Source organism: Ananas comosus, linkage group 19 (genome assembly GCF_001540865.1).
Source record: "Ananas comosus cultivar F153 linkage group 19, ASM154086v1, whole genome shotgun sequence".
Lineage (NCBI taxonomy): Eukaryota > Viridiplantae > Streptophyta > Magnoliopsida > Poales > Bromeliaceae > Ananas > Ananas comosus.
Genome location: NC_033639.1, coordinates 9,005,833 through 9,022,966, shown reverse-complemented (window position 1 = coordinate 9,022,966; position 17,134 = coordinate 9,005,833). Strand labels below are relative to the sequence as shown.

General features: G+C 34.1%; 2 protein-coding genes across 2 annotated transcripts; both read right to left on the bottom strand.

Annotated features, from left to right (window-relative positions):
• LOC109724846 (probable protein-S-isoprenylcysteine O-methyltransferase) lies at positions 582 to 3,821 on the bottom strand. Its single transcript, XM_020253787.1, has 5 exons — positions 3,492 to 3,821; positions 2,711 to 2,954; positions 1,510 to 1,638; positions 1,239 to 1,345; positions 582 to 1,083 (listed from the first exon to the last, which is right to left on the bottom strand). Exons 1-4 carry the CDS (start codon positions 3,775 to 3,777, stop codon positions 1,255 to 1,257), a joined length of 750 nt encoding a protein of 249 aa, XP_020109376.1. The 5' UTR covers positions 3,778 to 3,821; the 3' UTR covers positions 582 to 1,083; positions 1,239 to 1,254.
• On the bottom strand, positions 11,359 to 15,272 carry LOC109725128 (protein LIGULELESS 1-like). The gene is made up of 4 exons (XM_020254206.1): positions 15,196 to 15,272; positions 14,312 to 15,053; positions 12,156 to 12,343; positions 11,359 to 11,998 (listed from the first exon to the last, which is right to left on the bottom strand). The coding sequence occupies exons 2-4, from the start codon at positions 15,037 to 15,039 to the stop codon at positions 11,454 to 11,456; spliced, it is 1,461 nt and encodes a 486-aa protein (XP_020109795.1). The 5' UTR covers positions 15,040 to 15,053; positions 15,196 to 15,272; the 3' UTR covers positions 11,359 to 11,453.

Below are 17,134 nucleotides of genomic sequence, written 5' to 3'. Positions count from 1 at the left end.
AAAATTTGAATAAAACTTTATATAAATTAAAATTTAATTTAAATTCAAATTCATAAGTTAGATTCGAAATACTTGATTAAATTTAAATTTTTAATTTAAGTTCAAATTAAAATTTAAAATTATATATTTAATTTTTAAATTTTAACTCATATTTTAATTAAAAAAGTTGAAAAAATAAATTTAATCCGAATAAATATCTATTCCGTCTGGATTCAACTTTCAATTCGGCCTTTTAAGCCGGATTGAAAAATGAGATGATTGGAAAATTCCTATTCCACTCGGAAATCGTAATCGGAATGAAACTCCCGCATACCAAACACCTACAAACAGATTCATCCATTCCGATTTCGATTCTAGGGTAAAAAAGAAGCGACCAAACACGCCCTTAAGGTTTCCGAGCCACTGATGAACCCGAAAACACGTCCGGTTCGAGCCCAACTGCATAGGGTTCGAGATGAATTCAACCAGATCTAACCAATTGCATCAAACTCGAGTTCAGTTCCAGTGCTTTGCAAGTTTAAATCTCTCATCCAACACAGAATCACTTTTCATAATATCCATCTTAATAGATATCAGCAACATTATTCAAATGTCTAAATCTTTTTGCGCATCAGATGAATCCAAATGACCAATTGATGAACTCACAATATTATCAGAACAAAAATCTAACTGATCTACAATATTCTACACTGGCATTTCAACAACATCATTGTACCAAACATTAAAATGGCCAACTCGGGGATAATTTGATCAAAGATCTCCAAAATGTCCTACAATTTTTTTTGAAACACATCAAATTGTTTAAAAGTTATGAAGCATCAAATGCAAATAAGCCTGAAGCATAGTATATGCTACATCTCTTTCTTTGTGGCCATGGCTCTGTTATTTGCAGTGCTCTCCAGTTGCGCCAACCAAATGATCAAGTGGAATGCTATGTCCTTTATTCCTTCAATTTACACATGGCGGCGCCATTTCTTCGTAATCAAATTTGCATAAAGAGCGCAAGTTTGATAACCCTTCTGGCCAATGGATTGACGCAGCCACCCCATGCATGTCGCATTGTTGAGCCAGGTAATATTTTACCTGTCGGTGAATGGGATGTTTCAGTTCGGTATTACGCAAAATGATGACATACGGTAGGCTTTGTACAAGCAGCTTTAGACAAACAATACTTCTACAAGCTCCGGCTTCGCCAAAGAAGTCCTGAATACCAAATAGGATTTCGCGTATATACTTACACAATCAGCAAGACTATCATCTTACGAAAGGGATGCCAGACGGCACTCTGCGTGCGTATTCCACATACTGGCGTCCGAAGAACTGCCTCAGGAAATACTCCTCATAACTGTAACTTAGTAAAGGATTAGCAAGCTCGAAGAACTGAACTATGAGGAAGGGAAACGGAAAATTAACCTTTGTTTCATCGTCAGGCAAAGAGCTTTAAATAGAATGAATCTCCTCATAGGATGAGGTAAATGACATCGCAAAATCATAGTGTTAAGAGGATACGGTATCCGTCTAGAGAAGAATCTCCATAAGACCAAGACGAAGGCGATGAAGCAGACCGGGTTGCAGAGCATAACCTGGGTTCCAGTTGCCCAGATGAAGAAGCCGCAATAACCAGGATGCCGCATGAATCTGCTTAATTAGAAAGCAAAGATTAGTACAGTTACAAGATTGGCCAAAATGTAGAAAATTTATGCATTGTACCCCGAGAATATTAGAATTTACATAGGATTATAGGGTTTGATAAGTTTTCTTCCACTAGATTCACCTAAAGAGCTAACAAATACATCAAAATGTGATATCATAGACCACAAGAAATGATAGAAATCAACAGCAAGGACATTCCAACACCAATATGCGTGACAACACCAATAGACCACAATAAATTAAAGAAATACCAGCAATTTGATTAAGATCTAGAATAAAACCCCGTCAGAATTGTTTCTAGCTAATCCAGATTTACGTACGGTTTGATGAAAAAAAGGGCATTTTAGAATAAAATGGCTATGACAGCTAGCAAAAGTACGCTGGGCTGGTTATGAAGAGTCGGAAGACACGAGAAAATGAGGAAACTTTCTATTAAGAATCAACTAAGGAGCTTTACTTCTTCTGATTGACACCTTCTCAACTTTTGATCTTTCACTTTTGAGTTCCTTATGTCAGTAAAATCAGCAGTTATGTTTAATTCGGATGATTAGTTAAAATCTACTACTCTAATCGCCATTAATCATATGAAACAGTAGGTTCCACTAAATATTACAAAATAATAGCTAATGAAATCATTAAACTTACCATAATCGGCAATTCTACTGACCGAAATGACTCGAGTAGAAAAGATGATAATAATAATAATAATAATAACAAAAATTTAGGGTTCGCAACCCACCCCCACCCCGGAAAAGAGAAAAAAAAAAAGGTTAAAGGGTCTAAATTCTAAATTTAAAATTTACTACAGTTAAGAGGGTCACAGTATTTTTACCAATTTGAATTGCCTAGATAAACAACTTTAGGTACATTAAATTACCAAGATGTGTTTGTTCTGGTATGTACTAAAGCTGCAGAACAAAGAGTCAAAAATTGGTATTTGCAAACTAAATGTTTAGCATTCTGTCCAATAAATTCTCAATTTTCCTTTAAACATTAGCTCAAAACTCAGCTTCAGAATGATCTAAATCATTAAGTAAATCAGGTGAATGATCATTACCTATAAATTCCATGAGTAATCAGCTCATGATGATCTTCGTAATAAATCCTGATGGTGTGTGTGAAGGAACGACCGGCTGTTAGAACAGCAGCTTTACGGATGATCTCCCCGACGATAATCATCACGATGCCGAAATTGCTGACCCACCAATACTCCTTCAAGGAGGGAAAGAGAAGAATCTCTATCACATATTCAAGCACCGCACAACTCATCGCAGCAATATACTGTTTGCTGATCAGAAGTGCTGCAAAAGAAACATTAGTATTAAAATTTGAACTTTTGACATAAATATTTAGGACAGCGCATAGTAAATTAAAGGGTAAGTTGCACCAGGGGTCTCCGATTTGGTCCCCAACAACTACATTTTTATGTTTCGTTCCTCAATGCAGCATAAAATTAAGTCATCCATTGCTTAGGTTACCTAGATTTAGAAAATTAAATACATATTCTTGTACAATTTAAGCTTCTTTTCCCCAAAAATTCTAGCATCTGATGCAATATCCCTGTAGAAACCTTACCTTTTACAATAATTATCTGTAACTCGACAATATTCAATGATGAAAAGAACTCAGAACAAATAAAAATATTTGGTTTCATCAAAGAAACTGTGAAATGCTCCAATTCTCAAATTGCACAAATCTCACCGACCAACCACCAAAAATACTCAAATTTAATGCTCTCATTCACCCTTCAACATTTGAAACAGGATAGATCAAAACAAAAGATAAACCTCAAATTTGAACACACTGCAATACGAAACAGTATCGAAATTAGAGCTCACAAGCAGGGGAAACGTTGAAGCGGCCATGGAAGGCGACGGCGAGGGCGTACTCGGAGGAGTGGAAGTAGAGAACGGCGGCGAGGAACCGCACGAGGTGGCGGAGGGCGACGCGGCCGATCGGGATCTCCGCCGCCATGAGCGCCCCCAAGGTCGAGAGGAGGGCTCGGATCCCTCCCTCCTCCTCCGCCGCCGCAGCCGAGCTTCGGAGAGCGATTAGGGTTTCGTTAGGGTTTCGGTGGAGAGGGTGAGGACGAGATCGATCGAGGGGATTATTATCCGAGCTCATGGAATGGTGCGGGGAGTGAGAGTGGGCGAGCTCCCGAAGCTTTTTGGTAAAAATGCACCTAGACCCCTCGAATATAGGCCAATTCTTTAAAAAACTTTTCACCTGTTTAGCTTTCAAAAAAAAAAAGAAAAACTTCGAAAAAACCCCTATAGTTTCTTTCTTACTTTGGTATCCTATAATTTAAAGTGTATCAATTTGTCCTCCGGTTGTTTTGTTTTTATTTTTTCGGCAAACTTTTTTTTAATATTTCGTTAAATTATATACAAAAAACTTTCAGATACACACATAGAAGTTGCAAAACTACAGAGGGAGTTTTAAAAGTTATCCCAAAAAAAAAAAATAGTTACTTTGCAAAGCTTTTTTTTTTTTTTTTCGGATCTTATGAAAAATAATTTTTCTCGCTTTCCTTAAAAAAAAAAAAAATTAGAAAACAAAACCAGTAGTTTTGCACAAAATTTGAAAAAAAAAATCTTTAAAAAAAAGGTCATTTTCTTCAGATCCAATAGGCAGCAAACTTAAAAAGTGGTTACCTATGAAATTTTTTTTTTCTCAAACAAATTTTTTACACTTTTTTGTAAAACCAAACAGACTTAAAATTGAAAATTCTTGTCACTTACTTTAGAAACGATCAATATAAATTATAGTAAAAACTTCAAATACCATTCTTATGGTTTCGCACTTTCTCACTTTACTACTTTGTGATTTAAAGTGTATCAATTTGGTACCGTGTGGTTTTATTTTTCTCTTCTTATTATCAATTCCATTAATTTTTTTTATTAATTCAGTAACAAAACTAAAACAAAGAGATACTAAAGTGAATATTCGATAAACCTAGGTGGGGTATTTGAAATTTTTTGTATATAATTTAATAAAATATTAATGAAGAAGCTGATGAATAGATAAAAATAAAACCACAGGGTACTAACTTGATATATTTTAAACGACAAGGTACTAAAGTGAGAAAGTGTGAAACCACATGGGTGGTATTTGAAATTTACCGTTAAATCTACAAATAATTGCCTATATACTTCTCAAAACTTCGAAAATATCTCATTTATCCTCACTTTTTTTTTTCTTTCCAATATACCCCTTATATGTTCCTCCGTTATTCCAAAATATCCCTAAAATTAAACGTGAGTTAAATATCTATCAGAGTTTAAAAAAATTAAAATACCTCTTTTACCCTTAACTTAAGGACAAATAAAAAATATTGATGATGATAAAAAGGTATATTTGAAAAGATAACAAAAATTAAAATACTTTTTGTGCCAACTTAAGGGCAAATAAGAAAAAGTAGGTGATCGTAGAAGAGTATATTTGAAATGACAAAATAGTAATTTTATACAAATAACAGCTATTGCTAACCGTTTATTAACAGAATTTAACTTTAGAGATATATTTGACATACGTTGAAACGTAAAAAAAGTATTTTCAGTATTAGTCTTCTAAAAATATAAATTAAAAGGTCTAAAACTTTTCAGAGATATATAAACAATTGCTCCTAAAATGTATGACGAATGAGAGCGTGGATAGTAGGCCGGCCCACGAGGCCCAAAATTTAGCCGTGGGCGTTGTCGCTTTCGAATTGGGCCAGATGGAGCACGAAATTTAATTTTAGGAAAAACTTCAAATACCATTCCTTTAGTTTCGCACTTTCTCACTTTAGTACTATGTGCTTTAAAGTGTATCATTTTTGTACTCTGTTGTTTTATTTTTCGCTTTTTGTTATCCCATCTATTAATTTTTTTTTCGCTAAATCAGTGACAAAGTTAAAACTAAAGAGCACTAAAGTGAATATTCGATAACCTACAAATAGAGTGTCTGAAGTTTTTGGTATATGATTTAACGAAAAGTTAATGGAGGGACCGATAAAAAGAGAAAAATGAAAAAATAGGATGCTAAATTGATACACTTTAAACCACATGGTACTAAAGTGAGAAAGTACAAAACTATAGAGGTGGTATTTAAAGTTTATCTTTATTTTTACGTACCCTCGTCAAATTTTAGAGGACTATGCACGAAAGATTTTTTTTTTTTTTTTTCAATATCATTTACTTAGCGATTGAAATGACTCAAAATTAATAGCTAAAAATAAAAAAATCTTATAAAAAGTGATAATATGATACAAAAATTTTAGATCAAAAATATTGATTTTATTTTATGTAGTATAATAAATTTTCTATCAAAATATTATATGATTTTCATTTTTCTAAATCATTAAACTTGCAAANCGATAAACCTAGGTGGGGTATTTGAAATTTTTTGTATATAATTTAACGAAATATTAACGAAAAAGCTGACGAAAAGATAAAAATGAAACTATGGGGTACTAAATTGATACACTTTAAACCATAGGGTACTAATGTGAGAAAGTGTGAAACCACAAGGGTGGTTTTTGAAGTTTTTTCTATTATTAAGGAAACTTCAAATACCCTACCTAGGTTTATCGAATATTCACTTTAGTATCTCTTAATTTTAACTTTGTCACTGATTTAACGAAAAAAATTAGTGGAATCAATAATAAAAAGTTAAAATAAACCACATGATACTAAATTAATACACTTTAAACCATAGGGTACTAATGTGAGAAAGTGTGAAACCACAAGGGTGGTTTTTGAAGTTTTTTCTATTATTAAGGAAACTTCAAATACCCTACCTAGGTTTATCGAATATTCACTTTAGTATCTCTTAATTTTAACTTTGTCACTGATTTAACGAAAAAAATTAGTGGAATCAATAATAAAAAGTTAAAATAAACCACATGATACTAAATTAATACACTTTAAACCATAGGGTACTAATGTGAGAAAGTGTGAAACCACAAGGGTGGTTTTTGAAGTTTTTTCTATTATTAAGGAAACTTCAAATACCCTACCTAGGTTTATCGAATATTCACTTTAGTATCTCTTAATTTTAACTTTGTCACTGATTTAACGAAAAAAATTAGTGGAATCAATAATAAAAAGTTAAAATAAACCACATGATACTAAATTAATACACTTTAAACCATAGGGTACTAATGTGAGAAAGTGTGAAATCACCGGATAGGTATTTGAAGTTTTTTGTATATAATTTAACGAAATATTAACGAAAAAGCTGACGAAAAGATAAAAATGAAACTATGGGGTACTAAATTGATACACTTTAAACCACATGGTACTAAAGTGAGAAAGTACAAAACTATAGAGGTGGTATTTAAAGTTTATCTTTATTTTTACGTACCCTCGTCAAATTTTAGAGGACTATGCACGAAAGATTTTTTTTTTTTTTTTTTTAAGTTGGTTTTGAGGTGCATATCAAGTCGCTCTTAATACTTGAATTTTAAATCAACGGTCGGTTTCGTTAGACTTGATATAGAATATTGAAAGTATCTAGAAAAATTAATTTCGTGATTTTTCAATATCATTTACTTAGCGATTGAAATGACTCAAAATTAATAGCTAAAAATAAAAAAATCTTATAAAAAGTGATAATATGATACAAAAATTTTAGATCAAAAATATTGATTTTATTTTATGTAGTATAATAAATTTTCTATCAAAATATTATATGATTTTCATTTTTCTAAATCATTAAACTTGCAAATGTTTCACCACGATCATTAAAATTATTGATTTTCGGCCTCTTCAATAATTAGGTAAATGATATTGAAAAATTATGAAATTTATTTTTTAAATACTTTAAATTAAGTCTAACAAAATAAATTGTCGATTCGGAAATTTCAGTATCAAAAACGACTTGATAGCACAGAGATCACCAGGCTTCTAAAAGCATATACAAGCCTAGCTCTAAATAATCCTATAAAAATTTTCATAGCCAAATTAATTAGTTATGTAAAATTTTTTGGCACATTTGAGACAGGCAAAATGTGGGATGAAATTAATACGATTAACTATATATGCCATTACACTACTCTTATTGATTCTCTTCTTTTTTTTTTATTATATCAAAATCGTAAATGATGGAGCGATGTTGGATTTTGACTTCTTTTGGATCTTTAACTTAATATTTTTCTATTGGGATAATTGTTTATATATTTCTATAAAATTTTCGACTTTCTGATTTATTTCTCTTAGAAGGCTAATATTAAAAAAAAAAATTTTACGTTCCAATCTATTTCAAATATACCCCTAGTGCGTTAAATTCTATTAATGAACTGTAAATAATAACTGTTATCTGTATGAAATTACTATTTTGCTCTTTCAAATATACACTTCCACCATTATTACCGACTTTTTTTATTTGCTCTAGGGGTACAAAAAGTGTTTTGATTTTTGATCTTTTCAAATATAACTTTCTACCATCACCAATATTTTTTATTTGCTTGATTTTTTTTTTAACTCTAATAGATATTTAACTGACGTTTAACCCAAGTTAACTTAACGGATAGTAACTGCAGAAATATTTTAAAATAATAAAAAAATATATTGTGAATATATTAAAAAATAAAAATAAAAAAAAATATTTCTAAAATTTTGAGCTCTCTCTCTTAGGCGCACGAGGAGAAAAAAAAACAACTCTGCCTCACACTAGTGTTTGAAAAGAATGCTTTAAGATGCGAGCTTATTTGTGGCCACATCTCCTACCATGCATATTGTACTGAATAAATTTCTGTATTATGATACTTCCTCCTCACCAGATGGCGAACTGGTTTAATTTTATGGTGTGAGGCCCCACACTGTAGCTCTTTCTCTATCAACGTCCCTTTCATAGTACAACACTTTATAATAATGCATACACACATATATAGAATTAGGTTAGAAAAATAAAAATAACACAAAGTTATTAGTGCTATTAGATTTTCGATATTTAGATGAAAAAATATGCCGGATGATCTCACAGATAGTTAGTTGAATAGTATGATCTAACAGGTGAAAATGGTCAAAGAAATAAATTTAACGGCAAAAAATTTGATAGCACTAAGCATTTGATATTATTAATAGTATTGCAACCAGACTATATATATATATATAGAGAGAGAGAGAGAGAGAGAGAGAGAGAGAGAGAGAGAGAGTCCAACTATGGCGCTTCTGAAAGTATAAAAAAGTTGTTGGTGCTTTCAAATTTTTAAGCCTTGAATCAAACTCTTTGATCATTTCTAGTCTATGGAGTAATATTATTATTCTAGAGGGCTACTAAATACTAAGGAGATCACTCAACCCTAAGAAGGATCATTATTATTCTAATTCTACGTATGGTTCTTGATCCAAAAGTAAAAAGATCGAAAGCACCAACTTTTTTATATTTTCAAAAGTATAGCACGGATGTTTTCGTGCTTCTAAAAGTATACAAGCCGTACTCTATTAGTAATTAGTGTTACCATAAAATTATTACAGAAGAACAGTAAATAAGAACAAAGCATGAGTACTGCTTAATGAATTGATGGTTCTTTTGGGGAACACATCTGAACCAAATTTTCAGAATTTTTTTTTTTTTTTTTAAAGACAAACTGATGAACTGTTTCCTGACAAACTGATGCACAATTTGGTCAGTGGAACCAGTTTCGTGGTCAAAGGAAGGTGTGTCCACAATTAATTTTAAGTTTTAATTATACGAGCCAAAAAGCTGAAAATTGTCCACAACTATTTATTGACTATTAATTATTGGTTAAAATAGATGTAACGCGGGGATAATAGATTTAGGTAACTAGCTAGTAAGTTGAGTTGGATTGAGCCCAATAATTTACTTAAACTCCTTTGACTTTGAAAGTACTAAGTCACGGTGCTTGTATGTTTTCGATCTTTGGATTAAGAGATATGCGTTTAGGGCGATAGTCGTTCTTTAGGATTGAGTGAGTAATTGGTTGAATGGTATGATTTAACAGATAAAAATGGTTAACGGGGTTGATCAAACGACGAAAATCTTACAAACACTAAGGGGCCGTTTGGTTTGATGAAATTACAAATGCAGTATAGTTAGGCCCCGTTTGGTTTGGGAATAACGAACATTGGGATAAATTTTTTTATCCCTGAAATTGCTTGCTATACTGGAATAGTCAGGAATAAAAATAAAATTATGTTTGGTTTGTAATGCTGGTATTTCTAAAAATAATTAAAATTATGTTTGGTTAATTTTATGAAATAGTAGAGGGTAGTAAAAAAAAACAATTATTTAAATTTGATAAAAAATATAATTTAATATAAATAATTTTTATAAAAATAATTATTGTAAAAATAATTTATTATGATTTAATAAAAATGATTTATTATAATATTTAAATATAATTTATTATAAAATTTATTATAATATTTACATATAGATAATATTTATATAGTACAATTAAAAATTTTATAATAAAATTGACATATTATAATATATAACATATTAAATCTATATAATTTAATTTTAATTCAATTTATAATTTTAATAAAATTTGAAATTAAATCTTGAAATAGTATTATTTTGTCAAAATGGTGGAATAGTAAATCTCAAGCTATTCCGAAATAGCTAGGAATAACAAGGTTTGACCGGAATAAAATATATCGGTGAAAAAATATCTCGTTTAGCGGAATAGAGGGGATAACTTTCATTATCCACGCTTTATCCCCGAACCAAACCGAACCTTAGAGGTGCATGTAGTTAGAAATATAGCAGTTGCGACTATATGCATGATGTTTGGTTGGAAGTAGTAGAAAGCACTACAACTAGAAATAATTTGTTTGGTTGCATGCAGTTGAAAATTTGTTTGGTTGCATTCAACTATTAAGTGCTACTAAGTTTCTACCTTTGGATTTACTCCTTAATTATAATTAATTACTAATAATCCTTAAATCAAATACTATTTCACCTACTACCACTTACCACCATCATCTCAACCTTACATCTCTCCATCCAATGGTTAAAAACTCAAAAACATCATCCCTTGGTGCTTTTGAGAGTATTCTAGCTCAACTCTCTCTCTCTCTCTCTCTTCTTATATATGTATATATCTCTCTCTTCTCTCTCTTCTCTTCTCTAGAGAGAGAGATTGGAGCTAGAATACTCTCAAGCATCAATGGGGGTGGTTGCTTTTGAGTTTTTAACTATTGGATTAGAGAAGTGTAGTTGTTGATGATAGTGGTGGTGGTTGGTGTGTAGGTGGATAGTGTTTGATTCAAGGGGTTATTAGTAATTAAGGAGTAGATTCAAGGGCTATTAAACTTAGAAGCACAAAGATATTAGCTACTTCTAAAGTATATCATAACTCAATCTTCCCTACTCTCTCTCTCTCTCTCTCTCTCTATATATATATATATATATATATATCACTCCACACGTTTTCTTTTGGTTAAATTGTATGGAGCCCCCCTCAACTCTAGGAAGCTTTAAAATGAGCTCCTCAATTTTATTTTATTTTATTTCTTCATCAATGCGCTCTTAACTTTTAATATCTACAATTTGAATAATTTTAGTCGAATAAATTAGCAATTTTACTAACTTATACATTAATGAAAGCTTTTAACACTTTTCAGTACTTATCTAATAAATAAAGCCATCAAATTTAATAAAATTTTTAATTTAGTTGACCAGCTGAATAACTCAAAGTTAAAGGAATACTAGAGAAAATAATAACAATAATAATAAATAAAGATGAGGGGCACATTTCAAAATAGAACATAGTTGGGAGGTAACTCTTAATTAGTACATTAACTTTTTACCCTTAATTTCTTTCTCCTTATCCTTCATTAACATGATGATCACATGAAGTCCACCTCAAACATGGCTTGCCCTAGGTGGAGGCCTTGGTGGTGGTTGTGGTGGTGGTGGTGATGGTGTAGGGTGGCGGTGGCCGTGTCGCCACCGCCACCGCCCTCCGTGGTTGAGTGGGAGCCATCGGCAGAGGCGGCGGCGGCGGCGGCGGCGGCGGAGGAGAAGAGGTTGTGGTGGTGGAAGAAGGTGTTGTTGTTGGTGGACTCCGCAGAGGAGAAAGGATGCAATATCTCTTGGTGGTGGCGCTGCTCTTCTTCTTCTTCTTCGTCGTCGTCTTCTTCTTCGTCTTCGGAGACCTTCTCCTCTACAAATGAAGCATAGTGTAGCCCTTGGCTTTGTTGGTACATAAAATCAGAGTCCATGTTATTCCCTCCCTTACTCTCCATTGCAAGTACTCCAACTCCAACTCCAACTCCAACTCCAACTCCTCCAAGAGATAAAGCTGGTCCATTCCTGTAATGAGTCCCTTTGTTTTGGCCCTCCAAGCTTACACTTGCATTGGATATGGTGGTAGTTGACTTGGTGGTGATTGCTGTATATAGATGACATAATAACACAAACTTTAAATCAAAAGTCTATGTTTTGTGTGCCTAATTAATGAAATTCCCTAACTCTTCGCCTAGTGCGTAGTTTAAGCTTTTAGAGAAAAACTATTTCGCGAAAAAGGAAGTAATTAAGATCAAACTCACTACTAGTGTCTCTAGTGGGCTTTGTGCTTTGCTTGCTCTTCTGTGAGCTGCTGCAGTTGCTGTTCTTTTGGTTTGAAGAGTCTGTGGATTGAGTTGATCCCTGTGGCTTCCTCCTCCTGCGGTTGTGGTCAGCTAAGCGCTTCCTACAGCTCCTTTTGGCTTCATCAAACTCGGAGAGCACATGGAACCTACATGCATGTACACCATTAAAAGTAAAACTATATATATATATGATTAATTCATTAGAACCTAACCACAAATAATAATAATAATAATAATAATAATAATAATTACACATATATCTTTTTATATAGGGCTGAGTAGGAAAAATGCCCCTACTTACCATATATATGACTGTAAAAGAAGGGAAGTGGCCAGAAACTAGCTAGAGAGAGGAGAGATAAATATGTAATATGTATGTAGTGGGTATATATATATATATATATCTTTTATTTAACAGTGGGAGCTGCAGAGAATAGGAGCAGGTTACAGTCATAAAAGCCCAAAGGTTAGCAGGAAAGAAGTAAAGGGAGATGCACATAGAAAAGAAGAAACCCTATGGTTGGTGAATTCATAGAAAACTTATTGGGCGCACCAATTGCATCATAGACCACATGTGTACTTTTAATAATACATAATACTTTAAAAATTATGTCTTTACATGCCACATATGAAGGATATGTAATAAAATTAAATTTTGATTTTGGTGGTTTTTATAATCAACTTTAGGAGTGCAAAATATATATATATGATGCACCAGTTGCAATAATTTCTGTTGATCGATTTATGTTCTATCACAAGGGAAAAAGCTAGCTATATAGCATTGGGTTTTGCAGCTAGGGTGTGTGTGTGTGTCAGTGATATACTACTGGGGTCTGGGTTATCTCCAATCACAAAGAGAGAGAGAGAGAGAGAGAGAGAGAGAGAGAGAGAGAGAACAAAACACAATAAAGATGTGATAGCCATAAGTAACAGATATGTTCACAAGTATGCGGGGCAGAGGCTCTGATCTGCTGCTCTTTCTCCTACTACTGTTTCCAGAGAGACAGAAGCTTTTAATAACAAGGGTGAGAACAAAAACAAACATACTAAGTTATCATTTAAGAGAGAAAGTGATTCGTACTTAAAATAACAAATAGTGTTCCCTCTACATACATATATATATATAATATATATATATAGAGTCCATAGCTATGGTAAACATAAGAGTTCAATTCTATATATATATATATATATATATATATATATATATATAAAGCATTCAGTAAAGAACAAAGCTGGGTGTGAATGGCCTAAGAAGGGAAGTGATCCAAGGGTCCCCATACATNATATATATATATATATATATATATATATATATATATATATATATATATATATATATATATTATATATAAAGCATTCAGTAAAGAACAAAGCTGGGTGTGAATGGCCTAAGAAGGGAAGTGATCCAAGGGTCCCCATACATAGTAAGGCCCTGTTTGTTTTTCTAGATATATTATATAATAATAGCTACAACCATTAAAAATAGTCATTTAATCACGGCCCAATTTAATGTGCTCTCTCCTCAGCTGGAAAGCTTTTGTAGCGCTAAAACATAGATTTTGCATTAAACAAGTAGTTAATTTTTCTTTTGAACATAGAATCTCTTGTTGTGTTACTTTAATATATTTATACACCAAAACAACACTCATATATAGAGCAAACTATCACACGGGGGTTCTCTAGCTCTCTAGAGAAACTCCACACTGTCCTCCAAAAATTTTATATATAAAAAAACAACAAAATTATTAAATTATGCGAAACAATAGCTATTTTTTAAAAACTTAAATTGATAAAAAAATAATATTTAAATAATTTTACATTTAACACTCTTTCTCACGTCCGGATTAGAGACCGGTTGTCAAATACATATACATGACGTGAATTTGAATCAAATAAGAGAAAATTAATAATATTAGGAATCTCACGTGACTCGAACACAGAATTAATCTTATATTTTTATACTATATTAAATTATATGAAACAATCGTTATTCTCTAAAAAAAAAAAAAAGAAAGAAAATGATAGAAAGTAAGTAAGAACAAAATACTAAAACTGGGATTAGGATAAGATGATGTTAATATATATGATTCTTTAATTTCGACTTTAGGTACCTGCTGCACTGCTGGCAGAAGCGCTGCTGCAGTCCCTTGGCGGCGACGACGGCGGCCTTGGAGTGGAATTCGCAGACCTTGTGGCGGCGGTGGTAGTGCTTGGCGCCGGAGAGGTCGGCGCCGCAGCCCTCGGCCTGGCAGCGGGGGGGCTGGTGGTGATGGTGGTGGTGGTGATAGTGCTGGTAGCCGGGGTTGTGCGCGCCACTCCCGCCGAGACCGCCGAGGGCGTACAGCAGGCCTCTCGGGACGGCGTGGGCGGGCGGGCGGGCGGAGAAGAGGCGGTCGATGGCGACGGCGGCGGAATCGCCGCCGGAGGGGAAGTAGGTGCGGTGGCCGAGGTTGAGGCCGATGGCGGGGCGGAGGAGGGCGGCGGCGTCGGCCTCGCGCTTCACGAGGCCCGCCGAGGGCGGGTAGTCGTGCGTCGGGGAAGTGGGGTAGAAGGGGGAGTTGGGGTTGGCGTTAATGTTGGCGGCGGCGGCGGCGGTGGTGGTGTTGAAGGGGAGGAGAGGGGGCGGTGGGTAGTCGAGGAAGGTGACGCCGCCGCCGACGCCGGAGTTGGGGAAGAAGGCGGCGGAGGAGGGGGAGGGGTCCCAAGGGTCGGAAAGGTGGAGTCTTTGAGGGGTGGGGTTAGTAGGGTTAGGGTTAGGGTTGGGGTTGGGGTCGAGGCCAACGAAGGACATCATCATGGAGGGGACGTAGGGGTCGTTGGGGTTGGCGCGGTTCATCATCTTCCCATCAAATACTGGGTGGTGTACAAAGAGAAACAAAGTTTTAGATCACAGAGAGAGAGAGAGAGAGAGAGAGAGAGAGAGAGAGAGAGAGAGAGAGAGAGAAGACCAAGTAATGGAGAGGAGGGACAAAGAAAGGAGGGGGAGAGAGAGTACCCAACAAGTGGAAGTTGTGGGTTTCTCAGTTTCTCTCTCTCTCTCTCTCTCTCTCTCTCTCTCTAGCTTCTTCTTCTCCTTCTTTTATATATATATTTTTGCTTCTCTTTTGGGGTATGGAATATGGATGGGTGATGAGTGAGTTGAGGGGATTTGGAGGTGGAGAGGGGGGGGATTTAAAAGGCAATGGGAAGTGGGGGTTGGATATAAAGGGGAGAGAGAGAAGGTGTTTGGAGTTTGGGTTTGCTTCTTTGTTGTTGTTGTTGTTGTTGTTATATGTGATTACTGTTACTGTTGTGGTGTATATGTGGTAAAGGAAAAGCGCTACCCTTTTTGTGGTGGGACTGTGAAAGCTATGCCATGCTTTGGAGCTTCTCCCTATAGGGGAAGTAGTGGCTGTGGTGGTTTTGTTAGTCAGAGAAACTAGAGAGAAAGAGAGAGAGAGAGAGAGTAGTTGAAGGCTTTTTATGTTCATACATAATAAGATTAGGTCATAATGAGGGGTTGGAAGGGTGTACTTAACATTAATTAACTTGTAATTATGAAAAATGGTTGCGTTTAAGATGATAATTGTCTCTCCCTTTCTAGTTATTGCTAACACACACACACACACAGGTAGAGAGAGAGAGAGAGAGAGAGAGAGAGATCTAGATAGGGAGGGAGTTGAAGGATTTTTATGATCATGCATGTAATTAGATTAGAGAAAAGGAAAGAAATAAAGAAGAGATGTTAAGTCATAATGAGAAGTTGGAGGGGCTGTACTTAACAGTTTAATTATAAAAAATGGTTGGTTTTGAGAGGATAATTCTCTCTCTCTCTCTCTCTCTCTCTTGTCGCTGCTATCTTGGCTTTTGCATGTAATCTCTGTCAGAGGGTTGATGGTGATGGGTGTACGACGTAGAGAGAGAAAAGGGTTACCCTTTTCTTCTCCCATGTTATATATTTCTAAAGTTTGATTCTCTCACCACAGTGGTACGTTCACCTCCTCTTTTAGCTTCATTCAACAATATTTGAAAGATCTCCTTCAAAAAAAAAAAAAAAACTTTGCATCCTTTCCTTTTTTCCATTTCTTTTTTCCTTTTTTTTTTTTTGAGGAAAGTGTAGCACGCTATTCATTTCGTTTAATAAACGAACAAATTAAGCTATATGGATGAGGCAGCAGGGCCTTGAAGGGGGTGGGGAAAGAAAAATGATAGACAAAAGACAGCTATGTAGCAAAAAAGGATCTCGTCTATTCCTTATTTTTACAATCTAAAAACTTTATTCAATATAAGTTGTATTTTGTAAGTAATGTATAAGACTCAATATAAAAAAAGGTGGGTAACTACAATATACATCATAAGCAATGCAGTAGAAAAAAGTTCACCACATTTCGCTTCAAATAATTTTTAAACACTAGAGAAATTGATTTGATAAGGACAGTAAAATATTGTCCTTTTAAACTTAAAAGTATATTACTTACTTAAAATAAGTAAGATATAGTCAATTATATCAATTTCTTAACGATAGTGAGTGTAAATTACATCAATTTTAAGATTTTTTCCTTACCGCCCCCTATATAATTGTGTTCCTTAAAAAAAAGGTATGATAGTAGTCAATTATATTTATTTCTTTATGATAGTAAGTGTAAGTTATATTCTCCACCAAAAAAAAAAAAAAAAAAAACCACCACTAAGGATTTTTGTCAATTAGTGTTGATTTTTTTTAATATCGTCCTTGATGATAAGTTAGAAATTGAATGGTGGAGGATCTAATCCCCACTCACAAGATTTAGGTCTGCTCTCTTATAAGGCAATTCTAGCGACTTCATATACAAAAAGCCATCACAATCGATCTTTAAGAAATTATTTGTCCAAATTGTACTGCAGTTGGAGTTAAGTTTAATATGCATTTAACTTTGGACTTACATTTGCCATAAAGAATCCTAGCTAATACCTAA

Bases quoted from the DNA above. Each gene is read 5' to 3' on its own strand.
- LOC109724846 (XM_020253787.1), bottom strand. From the start codon at position 3,777: ATGAGCTCGGATAATAATCCCCTCGATCGATCTCGTCCTCACCCTCTC. The intron at 2,955-3,491 runs GTGAGCTCTAAT...TTTCTTTTGCAG, and splicing joins CTTCAACGTTTCCCCTGCTT to CACTTCTGATCAGCAAACAG. The intron at 1,346-1,509 runs GTATCCTCTTAA...ACTAAGTTACAG, and splicing joins TTCTTCTCTAGACGGATACC to TTATGAGGAGTATTTCCTGA.
- LOC109725128 (XM_020254206.1), bottom strand. From the start codon at position 15,039: ATGATGAACCGCGCCAACCCCAACGACCCCTACGTCCCCTCCATGATG. The intron at 12,344-14,311 runs GTACCTAAAGTC...ACATGCATGTAG, and splicing joins TTCTGCCAGCAGTGCAGCAG to GTTCCATGTGCTCTCCGAGT. The intron at 11,999-12,155 runs GTGAGTTTGATC...ATCTATATACAG, and splicing joins GCCCACTAGAGACACTAGTA to CAATCACCACCAAGTCAACT.